This window comes from Lissotriton vulgaris, chromosome 11 (assembly GCF_964263255.1).
Source record: "Lissotriton vulgaris chromosome 11, aLisVul1.2, whole genome shotgun sequence".
Taxonomy (NCBI): Eukaryota; Metazoa; Chordata; class Amphibia; order Caudata; family Salamandridae; genus Lissotriton; species Lissotriton vulgaris.
Window position 1 is genome coordinate 129,189,370 of NC_141699.1, and position 19,619 is coordinate 129,208,988.

Sequence of the window (19,619 nt, forward strand, 5' to 3'; positions counted from 1 at the left end):
TCCATTCAGTTAATGCCTTCTTGCATCTGCTTTCAACTCCTGCATTCTTCGCTCTCACAGTCTATTTCTCTTGACTTTCGCAGGATACTGAGTTAAAGCTTGTGTACTTCTCATGTATATTGTCAGTCGAGTTTTTATGGAATTGCAGGTTTGGGTTTCTCTTTCAAAGTTTCAAGGTATTGTCAATTCTATATCAGATCCTTCATAGTTGTTCTTTGTTCTTCAGCCATAGGCAGTTCCTGAGACAATAGGATCGCTCCTTGGCATTCTTCTGATTGCTTCCTCAGTTAAATAATCTCACTTTTGACAGTATTGTTGCAAATGGCATAGCGTGTATGTTGAGAGTGTTTCCCACTTTCTCACTAGAACTTACAGAAAGACAATATAGAGGCATTTCATTTAAATGTTGGAGGATTCAAATCAAAATATGCTAGATTTCTGAGTGGTAGGGCAAAGTGGTAAATGGTGGGCCGCGCCACCGGGGGCGGGGGGCCCCCTCCATGTGCCTTGCAGGGGGGCCCCCTCAGGTTTCGTTACGCCGCTGGCCTAAGCCCTGGTGCAAACTCTTCTTACCAGCGTGGCCTCGTCCAGACTGCAACCTGTTCTAGGCTTTGGTATTTCCATCCAAGTGACAGTCTCCGGTTTACACCCGTAAGCACACTGCGCATCTCAGTGACCAGCTAATTAATCCAAACCCTCGCTGTGCAGGTGCATTCGAAGCCTATTGTAGGCGATTGTGCTCCCAGCAGGAGGGCGCTCTAGGACGCAAATTACCATTCCAGCTGCAGTCCTAGAATATTTGTCAGAGTGCAACTTTCACCAAATTAGACCACTTTGCTTATTTACTAGTGTAACTGTTCCAGGATAATGTTGTGGAAAGTGATTTTTTTTTTTAAAAGGGATGAAAAGTAGTAACTTTGCATTGTGAAAATTGTTGCCCTGAGGGCGCCGCTCAGGTTTAAAAAAAAAAAACTAGGTACTTTGCCTGTTCCAATGTGCGCATTTATTATTTGATGCCCGAGTCAGTGCTGTTTCTAAGCACTTCATTATTGGCAGACAAGACATTTGGGGGTAGGAGGTAAAGTGGTTTGTTTGCCCACACTCACGCGAGTTCATGAAGTTAGGAGTGAATTTAAATCACACAATTTAATTACTAGATTTGACATTCCTTTATGATTCGTCAGCAGTAAGATAAAACAAGCATTTGCAATGCAATAGGTCTCGCATTTATGCAAGTTTGAGCTATTGACATTGCAAATGACAATGCCTTTTATTTATGTGTTAAAAATGAAAACAAAAATAAAAGGCATTGTCATTTGCAATGTAAATAGCTCAAACTCCCATAAATGCGAGACCTATTGCATTGCAAATGCTTGTCTCTAGGCTTCCCCTTGCATCTCTAATGAGATGCAAAGGGGGCGTTCCAGAGAAAAATAATAGGATAAATGTTGTTAAGCGACATTTCTCCTATTATCAAGCATATCGCTAACCCTGTTAGTGATAAAAAAAGCAGCGCTAACCGCGGTTAGCGCTGCTTTTTTTACACCTGGTATTTTCCTGACCCTCGCCATGATATCCTATGGAAGGTGGATATCATGGCTAAGTTTGTGAGCCCCTATCATCAAGCTAACGCCAAACTTCGAGAGGTTATCGTTGGTTTTCCAGCGATAATCTCTCATTTGGCAGTTAGCGTGAGGATTTTTATCACTTCTGAGATAAACGTTGCTAATAGCAAGTTATCTCCGCGATAATTTCCGGCGAAGCTTAGCGATAAAAAAATCATTGCAAAGTCTAGTTAGCGATAAATATCGCTACTCGTTGGTAATATGCCCCCAGATTTCCCAACAATTACGATGGCATATCTTGTGAAAATACTTTATAAGAGAAGATGGGAATTAGGGGGGTTTTAGGGGCAGTGCGTATTGTTAGGAGTACTTAAAAAACAAAATATTTTCTAAACTAAATAAATGTTTTTCAGACCTTCAAAACTGTGAGAGTTCTAGTGTGGGTGTGTGTTTTATGTCTGTGTGTATATTTACATCCCAGGTGAAATCCGACACAGACCACACCATACCCGACTGAAAGCATTTGTACCCAACTATTTACTATGGAATACATTTTTTAGGGGTGTGTAACACCCCAAACAACCCTCTTGAAGCTACACCCCTGGGTGCAAAGTTTGAGTCCACTCAGTGAGGTCAGATGTAGGCTCTGTCCGTGGACATTGATTTAGGGCATTCTGCAGCCTGGAGCCCTGGACACCGGTGACCGCTCTCTGCTTTCGCTTGTTTGAAGACTCTGTGGGGCATATTTACAAGAAAATGGCGGAACGTGTTGTTATGCCAAGAAGGCTAAGGACACGCTCCGTCATTTTAGAAACGCAGGGCTGCACCATATTTCAAGAATATGGTTCAGCTCTGCGTCTCCCCCGGTGCTGGCGCTAAATTGAGCTGCTTAGCGCCATCGCAGGCCACCTTGCACTGTATTGCAAGGGTGCCTACGCTGAGGGGAGTCATTGTTTATGTGCAGGGAGTTGTCCCTTTCTGCACATAAACAATCTTTAAATGGCGTTTTGTAACTTCTATGTGTGCTGCTTAAAGAGACACCCATTAAATGATTGTTTATGTGGCGGAAGGGACACCTTTCTACACATAAACAATCATTGGCGTTTTGCTGTTTCCATGTGTGCTGCACAACGCAGCACACATGGAAACAACAAAAAAGAGGAGAAATCCATCATTTCTCCTCGTTGCGCCTGTTGAAGCCTAGGTTTTCCTGGTCTTAATTTTGGCGCTGTCCCATATTTACACTGTCCTTGTAAATATGGGGCAGTGTCAAAATCAATGGGTGTTGCAGTGGAATGCCCACAGCAACACACATTGCCCTCCCCTTTCACGTATAGCGTGAAGGGTGCATTATTTACAAAGCATCCTTAAGCAACGTTAAGTGGCTTAACTCTGCCTTGTAAATAAGGCGTAGCCTCTATCGCCACCACAACGTACTGAAGGGGCTTGTAAGTATGCCCCTATGAGTGGTCAGGTGTGAATTTATTGAATGTTAGATCCAGTCTTTTCATTGGGTGAGCTCACAATCAACTTAATATAAGGCTAGACTTGCTGGTGTACGTCTCTTCTAGGGGTTAGGGCTGCTGTACTGCAGGTTTAGTGCTGCTTCACTACAGGTCCCCTTATGAGCATTAACAAAGACAAACGGGCCATATTATCAAGAACGGGGATAACATTATCCCCGCTTTAGCGGCAGGAAATTGCCGCTAAAGCGGCGATAAGGAACTTGATAATATGCCCTTGTGAATTCCCATAAAAGCCCTGGTTCACAACAGAACCTGGGCTTCTATGGGAATTCACAAGGGCATATTATCAAGCCGCTTTAGCAGCAGTTTCCTGCCGTTAAAGCGGCGATAATGTGAACCTGGGCTTCTATTGGAATTCACAAGGTCATATTATCAAGCCTCTTATCGCCGCTTTAGATGCAGTTTCCTGCCGGTAAAGCGGCGATCATGTTATCGCCGGTCTCGATAATATGGGCCAACATGTTTCTTTGGCTGTGTCATACACTGCATCTTCTGTGCTGCAGCTCACCCCTCCAGGCACCATTTTACGAGGCGTTGAGTCCGTTGACCCCTCACAGGCACTTCATCACACTCAATGTCCGCAGTGAGCGGGGCTGTACGAGGGTCATGGCAACGGGGTGGCTCGAAGCATCCAGCCTTACCCGCTAGAGTCGCTTGAGTTGACTCCTGCGTTCTCTGTGTATCCTGGACCTCTGCCGAGTGGGCTTCAAGTGCAGTCAAAGTACACAAAGAAACTTGAGTTTGATGCTTGCATTCACTGGCAGCCAGCGGAGAGCTGTCAGGACAGGGTGTCTCTGGTCTCGGGCACTATCGGGCAGCCTCTTGTGGATGCCTTTGCACCATTCCGATGAGGCTTTGGAGAGCAAGATGCAGGTGATATTGCAACTTGGCTCTTGGTCGCTTAGCCGGCTGTCCTAGTGGTGAAGTGAAAGATATGTTGAAAGGAGGGAAAACAGCGACTGACACGGTTGATCACCATATTTACTTCAATTAACGATCAAGTCATATTCATCTGAAAATAGTAAAAAGGTAAATTCATGCTTCATCTTGTCTGTGTTCCTGTCTTGGCAGCTGAGCTGACAGGTGTGTAAGATCCACTGATCTCAGTTCTGCCCGAACCCTCCTAATCCTTGGCTGAAGTTTATTCTTTTTTGTGGCATTTTATATAGTGTGAACTAAAGACCCAAAGGTATCAGAGCGCTTTACATGAGCACCAGTTATATTACAAATGGACACATTCATTTTTGTTAGGCAAAGGGAGAATAATTGATTTGCCCAGAATCACAGAATGTTGAGCATCCCTGCTGAGACTCGAACCCGGTTACCCCGCTCTGAGGTCGGCCGCCCTAGCCGTTTGGCCACATTCTCTCCCCTAAACTTTGTTTTGAGTGCCAGGCTGTTTCACATCTCATTATGTTTAAAGGTGGCAGATGGGTTATATTAGCGTTTTAAAGAAATTTGTTTGGTTTGTGGAGGTGTGGAAAACTTTTCACTCATGCATTGTTTATTGGCTTTCTTGAGCATCGTAGAGGGATTTGATATTTCAGACATACAGGTAGATTCATCAAGCGAAATTGCGCTCGCAAAGGGCCAGAATCTGAGAATCTGGCCCTTTGCGAGTGCAATTTTTCATCATCCCAAATGCAAAATTCGCTATTTAAGAACTCGCAAATTTGCGAAGAATAGCATTTAAGGAATCTCTATTAGAGATTCCTTAAATGCTTTACTTGAAACATTTAAAAATTGTGAATTCGCAATTTAGAACCGCTATTTACTACGAAGTTAAACCTCGTGGTAAATAGCGAAAACTTAGAAAAATGCATTTAAATGCATTTTTCTAAGTTGCATGTTACACACACACATGTCCTTTGGACATGCGTGTGTGTAACATCTGTGCAAATTTACATTTCAGGGGTGTTACAGGGTGTCCTTTGGACACCCCTGCACCCTTGAAATCGCAATCTCATTTGCGATTAGCTAATTGCTAATCGCAAATAAGGAATGACTCCCCATTCATTCCTATGGGCCTTTAGGCCCATAGGAATGAATGGGGAGTCATTCCTAAAGGCCCATAGGAATGAATGGGGAGTCATTCCTTATTTGCGATTTGCAATTAGCTAATCGCAAATAAGGAAGCTGTAGGAATCGCAAAAAATATTGCGATTCCTACATGAATCCCGTTTTGCGAGTCTGGAATAGCGATTCCTTATTAATCGCTATTTCAGACTCGCAAAACTTCACAATGATGAATCGGGCTGATAATGTTTTTAAGTGACAGTTACGATAATACAGCAAGCTCCCTCAGCAGTTATTTTTCTGATTTTGCAGATCTCAATTTGAGATCTGCATCATGCTGCCCTGTGTAGATTTAGAATAGACACGTCATAATATTATTCACTAATATTTTCTGCTAAGTGAGGGGAAGCATTGCTCATAAAATAGTGCTGTATTATGGTTCAAGAGTTCTCCCGGCATTCAACTACAATTGAAAGACTTTGGTTAATCTAAGAGCTACACTCCTCCAAGCAATGTCCTGTTTACCATACAAATTGCTCTGTGGTACAGACAGTATCAGACGTTCAAATGTGGGTACGGGTAGATGGGTGGCAAGGGCTTTCCATACATGAGCCCAAAACCCCAAAATGGACTCCCACTGAATGTGAGGAGGCTCCCTTCAAATCATGGGGCATATTCTCAAGAATGTGTGATAACCATCGCAAAATTAATTTACAGCAACTTTGAACATCGCAGTCTATTGGGGGAATATTATGTTGTGTTAACTAAGTATTCACAATATGGCGGTACCATGCGATAGTCACCAGATAACGGGTCAAATGAACGTGTTAAAATCAATGCAATGCCAAAAAAATGCAAAACACAAACGCAAAAAAATTGTAATGAGGCCAATTGCGAGACAAACATCATCGAAAACCTGCAATTCACACACGTCAGGAGGGAAAAATCACCATAAAAGTAGAAAACAATAAAAAAGACAAATGCCAAACAACAGGGAAGCACAATGGATGTTGCTGGAGTCAGTACGGAGGACAACCAGAACCCCACAAGCCCCCCACAAGCCCCTGGGGACTTCGGGTCAGGGAAGGCCAAGGAGAAGAAGATTAGGAAGAAGCAGTTCAGTCCACAGGAAAACAGGATCCTGATAACGGAGGTGGTAGAACACCATCAACATCTGTTCGTCACCTCCCCTGTGCCATTGGCAACTAAAAATGGACTATGGCAGTCCATCGTGGAAAAGGTGAATGCAGTCGCAGTGCTGAAGAGGAAAATGGAAGAGGTCAAGAGGCTCTGGAATGATGTCAAGTGCAAAACCAAACTGAAACTCCCTAATGGACACCCACAGTCCGCTCCATGCCTGCCAACGGACCATGGCTGACAATGCTGGAGCCCTAACTCGGAGAATAGAACAACTGTCTAGTCAGAGTGGCTCTAGCGATGTCACACGGGAGTTGGGAAACATGCGGAGGTTAATGGAGACCATGGAGCGGATGAAGGCAGAAAGAGTGGCTGCCACGGCTGCACACCAGCGAGTGGTAGCTGAGCATGCTGCTGCTACAACTCCATCCACATCTCTACCCCTTGAAGTGTCAGTGACTCACGGTGCGGCAGACATTCCACTCTCGGCCCCTGAGGTGTCACTGCCACACAGTGCAGGAGACAGAACATCACCACCCACACGTGAGGCAAATGAAACAGCAGTGGACGAAGATGCCGATGAACCTGCCTTTATGGTAAGAAGGACGCAGTAGCATTCATCTCCGCCATATGGCCGGTTTCTGCTTGGTTCTGCCCTCTGCATCATCACCTTCCACTGTCCGCGACACACTCTGCGACACTCACCTTGGACCTCGACATGGACTGCCATATCTTGTTTGACACAGCAATCAGACTGTGGACTGAAATCTTCCTCTTCCTTTGGACTTATCCTTCCTTGAAGGACTCTGGCTGGCCCTCGACGGACCAACATTGTAATGTGAGGTTTGCACAGGCCTGTACTGCTCCAAATGCAACACTCCACTGAATGTGCATTAAACATTCATGATCAAGCAGATGTGTTGTGTCAATGGTCTTTCAAGTGTGAAAGTATGGATAATTGTAGGGTCAGTGATTCCCCCTTACGTCCATGTTGCTCATGTTGTGGGACGTGGGTCACAGGGTGACACATTGCTGATTGCGGTCCAGGAGGTATCGACACTACAACAGAGACACACACATCAGTTACTTCCTTGTCCAGCCCAGGACGAAACCACGCACAGAGCCCCGGGGTAATTGTTCAGACCTTTACGTTGGACTGGCATACGCCAGGCCAGCCAACTCCGCTTATGCTCACAGGGGGGGATGACAACGCTACATGTCCCAGGTCTTCCCTGTAGTGATCTGCTGGTCACTGGTCTAGTTGTCAGCATGCCACAGACACTCCCTCACGGCTGGTGTACACCCACACCACACCTATCCAGCACACCCGTCACAGGACATGTGACCCTGCCAATAAAAAGGGCCGGGCGCACGCGCTCAATGCCATTTCCACTCTCTATCTGGGTGTGTCCGTGTGGTGTTCATGTAGGCATGAGGGCCTAGTGCCCTGCTACATCATATTCCCCCGGCCCGGAGGTGACATGCTGTGGTCCGCACCACAATACTCAATCAGAGAGGGTCCATGACTTGTGGGGTACAGACTTGGTGGCACTGGATACACTGCAGCCGGCACAGGCACACCGCCACGGGAGGGTGACTTTCGGTGCACTGAGGTAGGGGCAGCTAAGGTGCTGAGTGGGTGTGCAGCCTGCAATGATGCCCATCCTGGCGGTACGGACTGCTCAGGAATTGTGTGCCCTGCTGGACTGCAGTGTGGGGCAGAGCCAGTGGCCAGTGCGGGTATACCACCACGTGGTTGTGCCTCCTGGATCACAGAGTTATTGGCACCTCAAGGGCTGAGCGGGTGTGCAGCCTGCGGTGATGCTGGGTGCACTGGTATGTCCTCTGCCATGGCGAAATCAAGACCCAGAATCAAATGTGAGACCTGGTGGCCCGCGGAGCGGGGCTGCATGATGTGAAGGGTGCCATGTCGGCGGCCCCCGGGTTTGGGGCATGCACCCGTACGTGGTGGGCCCTCAATGCGACAGGCCGGTGGAAGAAGGTGAGCAGTGATGCCTGGGTGCGCAGAGGCGGGCATGCACCACTGGGCGGCGGGAGGAGCTGGGATGCAGTTGCCTGGGTAAGCAGGGGCGGGCATGCACCACTGGGCGGCAGGAGGTGCTGGGTTGCAGCTGCCCGGGTGCGCAGTGGCGGACAGGCGAAGATGTCTTGTGCTATTGTATGTACTTAGCCATTCTTGTATCTGGACTCTGTTTCAGATGAGGGACCTGGTGAACTGCACTACATACCGGCATGTGGTTGGAGTCACACCGGTGGCAGTAGGTGAGCAGTGAGGCCTGGGTGCGCAGTGTCTGCACTCTCTCTCCCTGTCCCTCTCTTCTTTTCTCTGTGTCTCTCCCTCCCTCTCTTTCTGTCTTCCTCTCCCTCTCTTTCCCTCTTCCTCTCCCTCTCTTTCCGTCTTCCTCTCCATCTCCCTCTCTTTCCATCTTCCTCTCCTTCTCCCTCTCTTTCAGTCTTCCGCTCCCTCTCTTTCCGCCTTCTTCGCCCGCTCTTTACGTCTTCCTCTCCCTCTCTTTCCATCTTCCTCTCCATCTCCCTCTCCGTCTCTTTCCGTCTCCCTCTCCATCTCCCTCTCTTTCCGTCTTCCTCTCCCTCTTTTTCCGTCTTCCTGTCTCCCTCCTTCTCTTTCCGTCTTCCTCTCTCCCTCCCTCTCTTTCTGTCCTCCTCTCCCTCTCTTCCGTCCTCCTCTCTCTCTCCCTCTCTTTCTCTCTCTCTGTATCTCTCTCTCTTTCACTCGCTCTCTGTCCTTTGATGGCCGCATGACACACCTTCTCATCTGGATTTTTGACTTGCAGGCTTTGTACTACAGGTTGTCCCAAGGAGAACCGCCATGAGTCTTCATTGATGTTCTTTTGTGTTATTTTGAATACATTTTTCTGGTACTTCGAAGGTGAATGTGTGATGCTCCTTTTTGTGACGACACATGCATGTTACATGTGATTGTGCGACATCAATCGGATTTTTTGCACATGAGTCCGTAAATCTGATGTGACATTTCTTTGCCAGGGGGTGGTGCCCCGGGAGGGTCCTGGTTGTGGTGGCGGTGGGTGTTGTGGCCCTGTTGGGGCTCAGAGCTGCATGATCAGTGGCTCCATGGCATCTGTTGCCCTTCAGGTGTGGATGTGGGCTGGGCTCCCTTTTGTGGTGCAGGCTGCCGTCAGACATTACACCAGGTCGCAGCTGGTGTTGATTTCCTGCTGCTAACGCGCCTTATCGCTTTTGGGATCTTATTGCCGATCTTGCTGGTCATTGAGAAATTTGCAGAGTGGTGTTGTCGAGACTTTTTGCATGTGAACGCCTACTCTGCATCTCATTAGTGATAGTTATGGGGGTCATCTGTGGCGATGTTTTTTGCGGCTGCATTCGCAGGTAAACTTGTGATATGGGCTGTTTGCACCAGCTTGTGAATGGGGCGATTATTTTATCGCAACTTTGGCTGTGATGAAGTGCAGTTAACTGCGATAGTTCCTTGAGAATATGCTCTTAAGTCTTAAATCATACTTTGTTGTTCTGTTGATACACTACTGTGGAACTAAATCATTGGAGGAGAGTTTCATAAGATCCCAAAATCCAATCTCTTTGTGGTGAGAGGAAGCACACACGGGTTCAGAAAAGTGTCCAACAAGATTCTGGTAATTTGGTTAACTTGTCAGTAGGCATATGTACAAATTTGAGTTTGATAACACTGCAAGAAAGAACACACAAAAGCCTGAAATGTCTTTAAAATAAGATAGAATGTCATTTTTATTAAATTATTTTTATTAGTTGTGCCAGTAGAGATAATTAAGAAAGGTATATACAAAAATAAGAGCATATCGCTAAGTACCTGACCTCCAAATATACAATATTAAAAGTGCTGCATGAGCACAATAAGAACTGTAATTAGAAAAATAAAAATATTATACATCCGCAAGCAAGAGTCGGTTGCATTTTCAGTCTGACCATTCACATATTTTAAAGCCCTGTGCAAAGCACACTTTAGATATTAGGATATTTTACGTACTATTATATTGCCCAAGAAAGGCACTGAGACAACACAATAGAAAAGGCTAAGCAGACACACATGCATTTTAGTAAATTGCCTAATATATTCTAGTACAATAACAATGCAAAGTCACATTTCTTTAATGGCATTGCCAGACAGATGGCCAACCAGATGTAATAATATCAAATGCATTCCATCATTATAATTAATGTTTGCACAATAGGATGATTGAAAACATTTCCAGCCATTACACATAGCTCTCACTCATCCACCCCTACATACAAATGGACAATGTATTCTTACTCCCATAGAAAATAAATAGTCTATAAACATAAACACAAACACCTGGTTCCCACCGCTGGGATATTAGGAATGTACCTAAGAAGGCCTACGTTTGGTCCAGCCACATCTGTAATTGGTAATGGTGATAAATGACTTCTTTGGAGTTCATTGGAAGTAGACAAACTATTTAGCATGCTCATTTTTAAGAGGGATTTAATGATGAAAGATTAAAATGTCATCTTTTCTCATTCCGATATGTCATTATTGGTATTAACTTCTTTCCCACTTCCCACTAATGTTCCAATCACCAGTGTCATTCTGCACCACTTTCCACCCTTAATCTCTTTCCTCAATATCTGCGCTCAGTCTTCATTTCCAAATTAATTTCTTCAGTTCTATTTCAATTTTTTTAAATCTTTTTTCTCAACCTTTTGTTTCAATACAGTTTGTTTTATATTTTTTCTTTTCTAGATTTCTTTTCATTCCTCCTCTTTCTTCCTGTCATCTCTTGAACCTCAGTTCCTCACCTTCTTTTATTTCATACTCATTTATTTCATGCTTTCTGTTTTTCTTTCTCAGACCACCTTTTTCCAATTCTTACTTCTTTACTTCCCTCTATCGTTTGTTCCCTGCTTTCATTGTTGTATTGATTTTACCTTCTCCTTTAACTCCTCTCCTACGTCTTTGTTTCCTAATCACCTTTCTTTCCTTATGTTTAAACTCTTCTTTTATCAAGTACATCCCTTCTTTTCTTAATCTCTCTGATTTCCTCATTCCATCAATTTCCTACTTCCCATATCCTTCCATAGTCATACTTTTCTGTTACACAGGTGCCTTACATTTTCTACCTTGGTTTTCGATTTCTTCTCTTTTGTTTTTATTCTCTTTCTTCCTTTGATTCCCTCTCTTCCTTTTTGATTTTCCTTTTTTAGATCACCTTCACACCGCTTTCGAGGGGTCCTTGTTCTCTCAACTCTCTTTGCCTCTTCATCCCTTCGTGCCTTTTTTCTCTTTTCCTTGGTCGCTACGATGCTCAACTCGGATTAGAAACAAAGTGTCATATTTATAATAACGGGCGCATCCCTGCATATCAGCAGGGATGCGCCAGTTATTGTGCGCCACAGCTCCGTCATCATGGATGCGCCGCATTTACAATGCGGCGCACCATGGGGAAAAAAACGGCACAGATGCGTCACGCAGGTCCCTCCCAAGCCCCCTTCCGTGCAGGACCGCCTACACATGGCACACTGCTTTACAACGTGACGCATCTCCCAGATGCGTCACGTTGTAAGTACCCCGCACCATGGTGCAGGATTTGCGCCGCCACTGCATCACAAAAGTGACACAAAGGCAGCGTAAATGAGGCGCAAGGGGCTTGTAAATCTGCCCCAAAGAATTGAATGGTCATCAAGGGGCAATATCCAAGAATGCTGACCTACTTCCACCATGACTAACAACATCCAGTTTCCCTCTTTTTGTCCTGCTCTTATTCTTTGTTTCTTCTTTATCACCCATGGGCGAAACGTAGCCAGTGTCTCGCGAAGGAGTGAAGGAGGCAGCAGAAGAGGTGACAGGGGCCATCTATTCAACCAAGTATTTCATCAAACAAACAGAGCATTATAGAACACTTATTGCTGATGTTTGTTACTATTTCAGGATCAGAGAAAGTGAAATTGATGTTTTCTCTTTATCGGATGGCCACAAACAGGCAATGTAAAAAGGTAAGGTGGGAACAAAGTTGGAAGCATGTCTTCAGTCTTGCAAGGCACAACATGGGGCGCATATATATTCTTATGGATGTTTGTGGTGTGCCCGTGTTAGGTAACTGCAGATAAAACGCTGGTCTCAAATGGAACAGTTAATCCTGAGTGACCATCCTGGTCCAAAAGAGCCAGATTCATGCCAGATTTACAAAGGATAAATTTACATACATTTTTTGTAAATTGAATCCTTCACATAATCGGTGGTTATCCTAAAAATGTGGCATGAAACTGCCATTCATGGACAATAGCTGGAATGCCATATTTAAATCCTTGAGGGCAGCCAGCCATTAGACATTGGCACATCTGTGCTCTTTAGTAATTTGCCTTTTCCTTTAAAATTATCTTAATTTTTCATATTTGTGGATGCCAACCTGAAGAAAGTATGCCTCATTACTGATTCATTGCTTATGACACTTGGGATTGGCTATTGTAAGCATGTGTATAGACAATTTGTGATACCTGCAATTTTTACTAATCAACTTTCTTGCATTTTGGGCCTCACCGGACCATTTTTTTTTTTACAGACACTTTTCATTGTTTTATCATATCTCACATTAAATATCTTTAATTGGGTCTTTGCACAATGACATTTGATGAAATTGTGGGCTTTTTTTCAATTATTTAACTTTGATAAACATTTTATATTTTGAATATTATGTGATGATATAAATTAGGGGTATATTTACAAATAAAGTGGTGAAGCGTGTTGTTAAGCCAAGAAACGCAGGGCTGCACCATATTTACAAAAATATGGTACAGCCCTGCGTTTCCCCCTGGGCTGAGCCAAAAATGTAGCAGCCTAGCGCCAATGCAGGCACCCGTGCACCATAGTGCAAGGGTGTCTGCATTGAGGGGAAGATTGTTTATGTGCAAAAAGGTGTCCCTTACTGCACATAAACAATCTTAAATTTGCATTTTGTCACTTCTATGTGTGCTACTTAATGCAGCACACATAGAAATAACAAAATGTCATTTAAAAAAAAAAAAGATTGTTTATGTGCAAGAAGGGGTACCTTCCTGCACATAAACAAAAAAAAAGATTGTTTATGTGCAAGAAGGGATACCTTCCTGCACATAAACAATCAATGAGCTTTTGCTGTCTCTATGTGTGCTGCAAAACTCAGCACACATGAAAACACAAAAAACGAGGAAAAGGAAAACATTTCTCCTCATTTCGCTGGTTTAAGACCAGGTTTTCCATGGTCTTATTTTGGAGCTGCCTCCATTTTACACTGCCCTTATAAATAGGGGACAGCGTCAAAATCAATGGCTGTTGCAGTGGAACGCCCACAGCAAAACCCATTACGCCCACAGCAAAACCTTTCAAGTGTAGCATGAAATGGTGCCTTATTTACAAAGCAGCGTTAAGCCACGTTCAGTGGCTTAACACTGCCTTGTATATAAGGCAAAGTACCTATCGCCACAGGAACGTCATTTAAATTGACGTTCCTGTGGCTATATGGGCTTGTAAATATGCCTTGGAGTTTTCTCAAAGGAGATCTCATAACAATAACCCTAGCTACCTTTGGTCACAATCCGGGGAGTCAATCGGAATGGGTTTACTGAAATCTAAAATGCTCTTTACCTCCTAACAAAAAGTGTGTATGTTTGAAATGGACTGCTAGTAGCCCTGCACCAGGAAGTAAAATATGTGAGAGTTAGATCTATGTGATATGATGATCAAATCGATGGCCGTCAATCACATATCTTGCGTATTTTCGTTTGCACAGTGCTCCATCTTTTATCAGGCTGTAGTCCCTTAAAATCAGCTGCCTCTTGAACCAATGAAAGTGCCGCTCCGATTGCTAAGACCTCACCAGCCTTCAAGTAACTCCAAAAATGACTGCCATGAGAACATGTTTGTGTCCATCTGGTACTGAATGATTTTATGCTTACAAATCCAGTTGAGGTACATGATAAGCTTCCAAACAGCAGAATGTGGCTGTGGACCACTGAGAAGGTACCATGACGCATTACAACGTAGGCTAATGGATCTCAGCAATTGGAACCAGTTTGAGTTAAATGAAGCAACAGTCCTTTGTACATCTTCCTGGCTTGAAACAGGCCAGAAGCACCAGCAAAGGATGCAGAATTGAAGTCCACCAGAAAAGGAATAAGAGTGCACGAGGTTGGCAGTTTCCAGCAACTAGTAAAACCCTTCGCTTTTCGAGTCGCATGAGCATCAAACCGCCTGAATGCCTTCTGGCCAAGTCTGGATCTTGCATCCAACTCAACAAGGTTCCGCTTTTTGGTTCCCATCGGATGAAGTTAAAGGTTCTCTGTGTAGATCATGCACGGACTGGTTTCCTCGCAGTGCTGTAGCTGGACGCTGGAGGCGAACCATCGCTTACTACCCCCGAAGGTGTAGTTCAGGGTGGTCCTGTAAATGTTCTTGGTGTGCTTCGGGAAGATGATAGTTGTGCTCTGGAACCGTAAGGGCTTTTGCCGGGGCTCAAAGACCAGCTGTGACTTATAATTCCTCCACGTGCAGTTTGGGGTAGCGATGACCGTTTCGCTGTATGAGGTCACTGTAGGGACCTGGGCGTAGAAGATGTGGTCACTGTAGTGCCTTTCTGAGTCATATTTTACCTCTGAGTTACATCTGGGGAAGAAAAGAGAAGAAAATGTGAGAAGCCTGAAGAGGTTGTTGTAACAGACAGTAAACATGCCCATGGCTCAAGTGATGCCTGCCGCCCAGTGATAGTTCAGGAGGCAAATGATCTCTTCCAACTCCAGTAATATTTGTATTCACAGCATTCACTCCTTGTATAGCACCCACCATAAACGTTGTTGCCTCTTGGCACTTGACTGCTAGTTGTTATTGGGACATAACGCAATGGGATTCCTTTATTATATCTTAGACAAAATTAAGGCTGTGGTGCCCATGACTTAACCCACTGAGCTGCCCCACTGACCTTTTACTATTATATTTTTAGTTCAGGGAATGAGCGCCAATATGGAACACTCAACATGGCTAGATCACTTTCCGGGGCTCTGGCTGATGTATGACCTCCACTATGCATCATCTCTGACGCCATATTTGTTCATTTATTTATTTAACAGTCTAATGTAGGGCTTTGTTGCATTTGTTCAGGAGTAGACGGAAAATTGGGGCTTTGGAATTTTTTTGAAGGTGAGGAGGGAGTTTCTTCCTAAGATTGAGAGAGTTCCAGTCGGTGGTGTGACTTCAGATGCAGGAAAGCTTCTGGGCTAGAGTTGTTCTGAATTTTGGAACCTCAACTTACCAGGAATTCTATTTTTGCCTCCTCAGAGGTCAAACAGCAGCAGTGGACTCTAATATGGCGGCAGTGCCTTATAAACAACAAGCATTTGCAATGCAATCGGTCTCGCCTTTGGGACCTTACATGTATTTAGCTATGCAGCACATTAGCCTGGTTGCTGAAACATCTACTGTTCTTTAACATGAAGGGAAAGTAAGAACCAAACTGCGTGACACGCAAGGTATGGGAGCACATGGAGAGAAATATTGCCTTTCAGCTGGAAATGGTATAGTCCAAAGCTCTGTTATTAATATAAAATCAAGGCCTTTGGTGGTCATATCACTGAAAATACAGGATTTGAAAACTATTATTGTCTACGGGTGCTCGTGGAAGACATTTCTATGGACTGGAATCTAGAGAATGCTAAAGTGATTCTGGTATTTTACTGACCTCTGCTGGTCATTTTCTATCAAGAAAGGTAAATAGAGGCAGTTACCAGAAAAAAATGTCAAAAAAGAAAGTCCCTAACAAGAAAGCAATTCTGGTAGTTTACTGACCTCTACTGGTCGTTTTCTATCAAGACAGTTAAATAGAGGCAGTTGAACAGAAAAAAAGTCCCTAAGCGGAAGCAGACAAGTCCTAGGGCTGATCTCCAGGGCCTACAAAGTACATACACATATAACTTTATACTAAAGTATATACAAGATGTCTCGAATGCTCGACCTAAAAAAGGGACACGAGTGATCCCTTAAGTGATATTGCCGTGACTTTTGGTGATCACGAGTTTAATAGAAATCTATGTTTAGCACCATTTTTCTACCCTTTAGCCACTGAAAGTGAGCTCCCAGAGGCAAAGCAAGTTTACCCTAAGCGCCTGCTCTTGTGAACTGGAAGCCGCCGTATTGCAGAGTATTACATGTTCTACTGGACTTTGGACAGCATACAAACCTGGCTGTCTAACAAAAGGGTGTGTGAAGGGTCCACAGCGAAAACAAAGGACTGCTCAGAAAACACTGTTCATGGTTTTTGTTAAGGATATTTTCCAACTCTTAAAGTGCGCAGTTCGACATTAACACTTAAAGTATGCATTTCGACATAAAAAGCACAAAAAGGCGTTTTTCATGCTGACATGCCTCTAGGGTAAAGAGTCAGAGACCATGTGACCAGATAAGGTGCTTTCAGCGTGGTATGTCCGTAGGCGAGTCAAGGACCATATCATAATGTTGTGTGCACAGCCCAAGCCACTGTGTGTGCAGACAGGGTCTGGGCGCCCATCAGGATACAGCTCTAAAGGCGTCAGCAAGCATTGAACGTTTAATTTTTTTTGTTGCTAAAAAGCTTATATAGAAGCATACAAATTAAGGAATGGTACAGCAGCCCAGGCACAGAAATATACTCCTTTTCCGAAACCTGTGCACATGCAATCAGCAAGAATGGTGTCATTCGCAGTGCAACACAGTCAATGGATGAAGTTGGAAGACCCACTGGTCTAATGCTGTATGCTGGGGCGGGCAGACTCTGAATGACACTTAAATGGACAACGGATGAAGAGGGAAGACTGAATGCACATATGCAGGCATTTCTAGTATGATTTTTTTGTAAAACAGAGGCTGGCAAACAGATAAAGCTGCTTTAGGCTAGAACTAAAAAACAGTATTGTGGGAACGTTTCAAAAGTGCATTGAACACAAACAGGAGTAATAAAATGGGGTGCGTAAAAAAAAGGGGCAAAAAAGTAGGTTAGGACACTAAGCGATGCGGAGTGGCAAATGCATATTGCCTTAAACAGAAAATTAGATCGGGGAAAATAACTGCTTTCTGCCCTTCTAACCCCTCAAAAAAAAACAGCAAAATGGTCGTCAATGTCTCTCATTGATATATAGGCAAAGAACCCTTTAATGGTGTGACTGCAGCTCCTATTGATTTGAAGATGTTAGATTAATCAATGGTGGAGGGGAAACAAGGGCAGGGAAAGGCACTGCTTGGACAACGTCTCAGTAAAGATGCACGCATGGGTACCATGATGTTGCCAATGGGCCGAGTCTCACTCGCATCAGGACCACTGGGGTGGGATGGCGAGGTTCAGGTAGTGCGAGGGACACTTAGCACCTCACTTAAAGTGTGATGGGTTGGGCTCTGGTGGGGCGGGGGTGAGGGCTGCAGGTGACAGTGATGACTCCAAGCCTGCATGTACATGCGACACATCTATGGTGGCACAAAGATTTTGTTTGCGCGACGCAGGTAAACTGACGCATCTCTGCTATAATGCAGTGATGCGTCAGTTTCTTGTAAATCTGCCCCATAGTGACTGGCATCAGGATTGCGAGCAGTCACAGCAAAGAGACCATGGTTTCTAAAACACATCACGGCTGGCTAGATTCCCCTATCATGCTCAAGGGCTGGGCTAATGCAAGTTCGCTTACTTTATAGGGCAATCTTCTCAACTATTAACTCCCAGTTACATACATGTATGTTAATTACGTCTTCCTTAAAGCTTATGGGGCATATTTATCTAACTTTCAGATAGCGCAGCAAGCCACCTCACTGCGCTGCATGCAAGAGCAGGAATATGCCGTATTTAAAATTATACAGCGCATTTCTGTCCTTTCTTAGCAATGGGGCACAATAGGATGCCAAGCGCCAACACTGGCCCCTTGCACCATGGTGCGAGGGTGATTGTGCTGCAGACAGGATTGTTTTTGTGCCGGAAGAGACACCTTCCTACATAATAACAACCTTCTGAGGCATTTTCCTCTTTCCATTTTTGCTGCAAAATGCAGCCCACATAGAAAGAGGAAAACATGAGGAGAAATAAATATATTTTTCCTCATTACACCTCACCTGGGGAGGCGCAGCATTTTGATGCGTTCCCAGGTCTAGCAGTAATGGTAAATCTGGGAATACGTCAAAATTCATGGGTCTTGCAGGGGAATAACCCACGCTCCACCCATGGAACGCCTCCCTGGGGCAGAGTAACGCAGGGCATTGATTTGCGCTGTGTTGCATTGCTGTAGATTTATCAAGCCACTCAGGGCCACGCAAGGTGGCATTGCGTGGCTTAATGAATCGTACCTGGTGGTTACGTCGCTCTAAGTCCCGTTGCGTGGCGCAAATACACACTATTTATTGATAAATACGCTCCTTAGTCTTCTGCGCTTAGAGCACTCAAGCATGAACCCTGTACCCTTGCCATGTGTTCACTTCCTGTCTGTGCCAAGATGGGTTCTTCCATACACTATCCCAGCTGGCCCCAATAACTGAAGCAGTAAACAGAAGCTGCAGTATCTAGATGTGGCTTGTGGAATAGGTCACATTAACCCCTTCCATGCTGATGACGGCCGGGAGCAGTCATGGCACACAGTGCTCGTGTGCTGATGACGGCTCCCGGCCGTCATGACCGCACCTGCGATCGGAATGTGCCGCACAGGTGCAGAATCCCGGCCGCGCCCAAAGGGTTAATACACCGTGTGCATTTTACACAAATCCTTCAACGTTGAATGCAACTGGTCACTGCCTGAGTGAGGGCCGAGCCCTACATGGTTTCAAGAAGGTCCCAGTTCTTTTGATTCTGGGTAAGTCTATCCACAGACTGATATGGCCCGCTAGAAGGATGTCCTTGGCTCTCTGGTTGTAGAAGGTCAGTTCAAGGACTTCTCCAAGAACGAAGGACCATGGACCTCGTACCGTGGGTCACTGGAGAAATAAGTACATGCTTCCTTCTTCATTCCAGCCGGTCATCTTGAAACCAATAGTGAGGAGATGGTCAGCGTAGGTGATTGCTAGTTTCCATCATGTGGCAGTGGGTTTAGTAAGTTGTATAGAAAAGGGTCAACCACTCATGGACAGAGACCGGTGATGTGATAAAGGTCAACATTCCACGTAAGATTTTCCTATATAAAGTGCTCTCACCTTATTTCTTGTACAGCTTCAGGGTTGACCTCAATGCTTTCTCCGAAGAATACGGGACACATTCTTGGCCTCGTGTCGGATGTTGAAGAGCTGAGAAGGAGATAAGGTATCTAAAAGGAGAGAGAATGGATAGTCATTTGGGGGGGGGAAACACTACCAAGCCTTTACTTTCTTTCAAACTCAACAAGGAAACAT

The 19,619-nt window shown here is 44.8% G+C and overlaps 1 protein-coding gene across 1 annotated transcript in view; it reads right to left on the bottom strand.

Annotated features, from left to right (window-relative positions):
* Positions 1 to 11,294: 11,294 nt before the first annotated feature.
* RFLNA (refilin A) overlaps positions 11,295 to 19,619 on the bottom strand; it is a 92,219-nt gene continuing 83,894 nt past the window's right edge. The window contains exons 3-4 of the mRNA XM_086942898.1: positions 19,425 to 19,534; positions 11,295 to 14,897 (exon numbers count right to left, since the gene is read on the bottom strand). Of these exons, the coding sequence (XP_086799024.1) occupies positions 14,564 to 14,897; positions 19,425 to 19,534 (444 nt within the window). The 3' untranslated portion in view covers positions 11,295 to 14,563. The remainder of the gene's footprint in view (positions 14,898 to 19,424; positions 19,535 to 19,619) is intronic.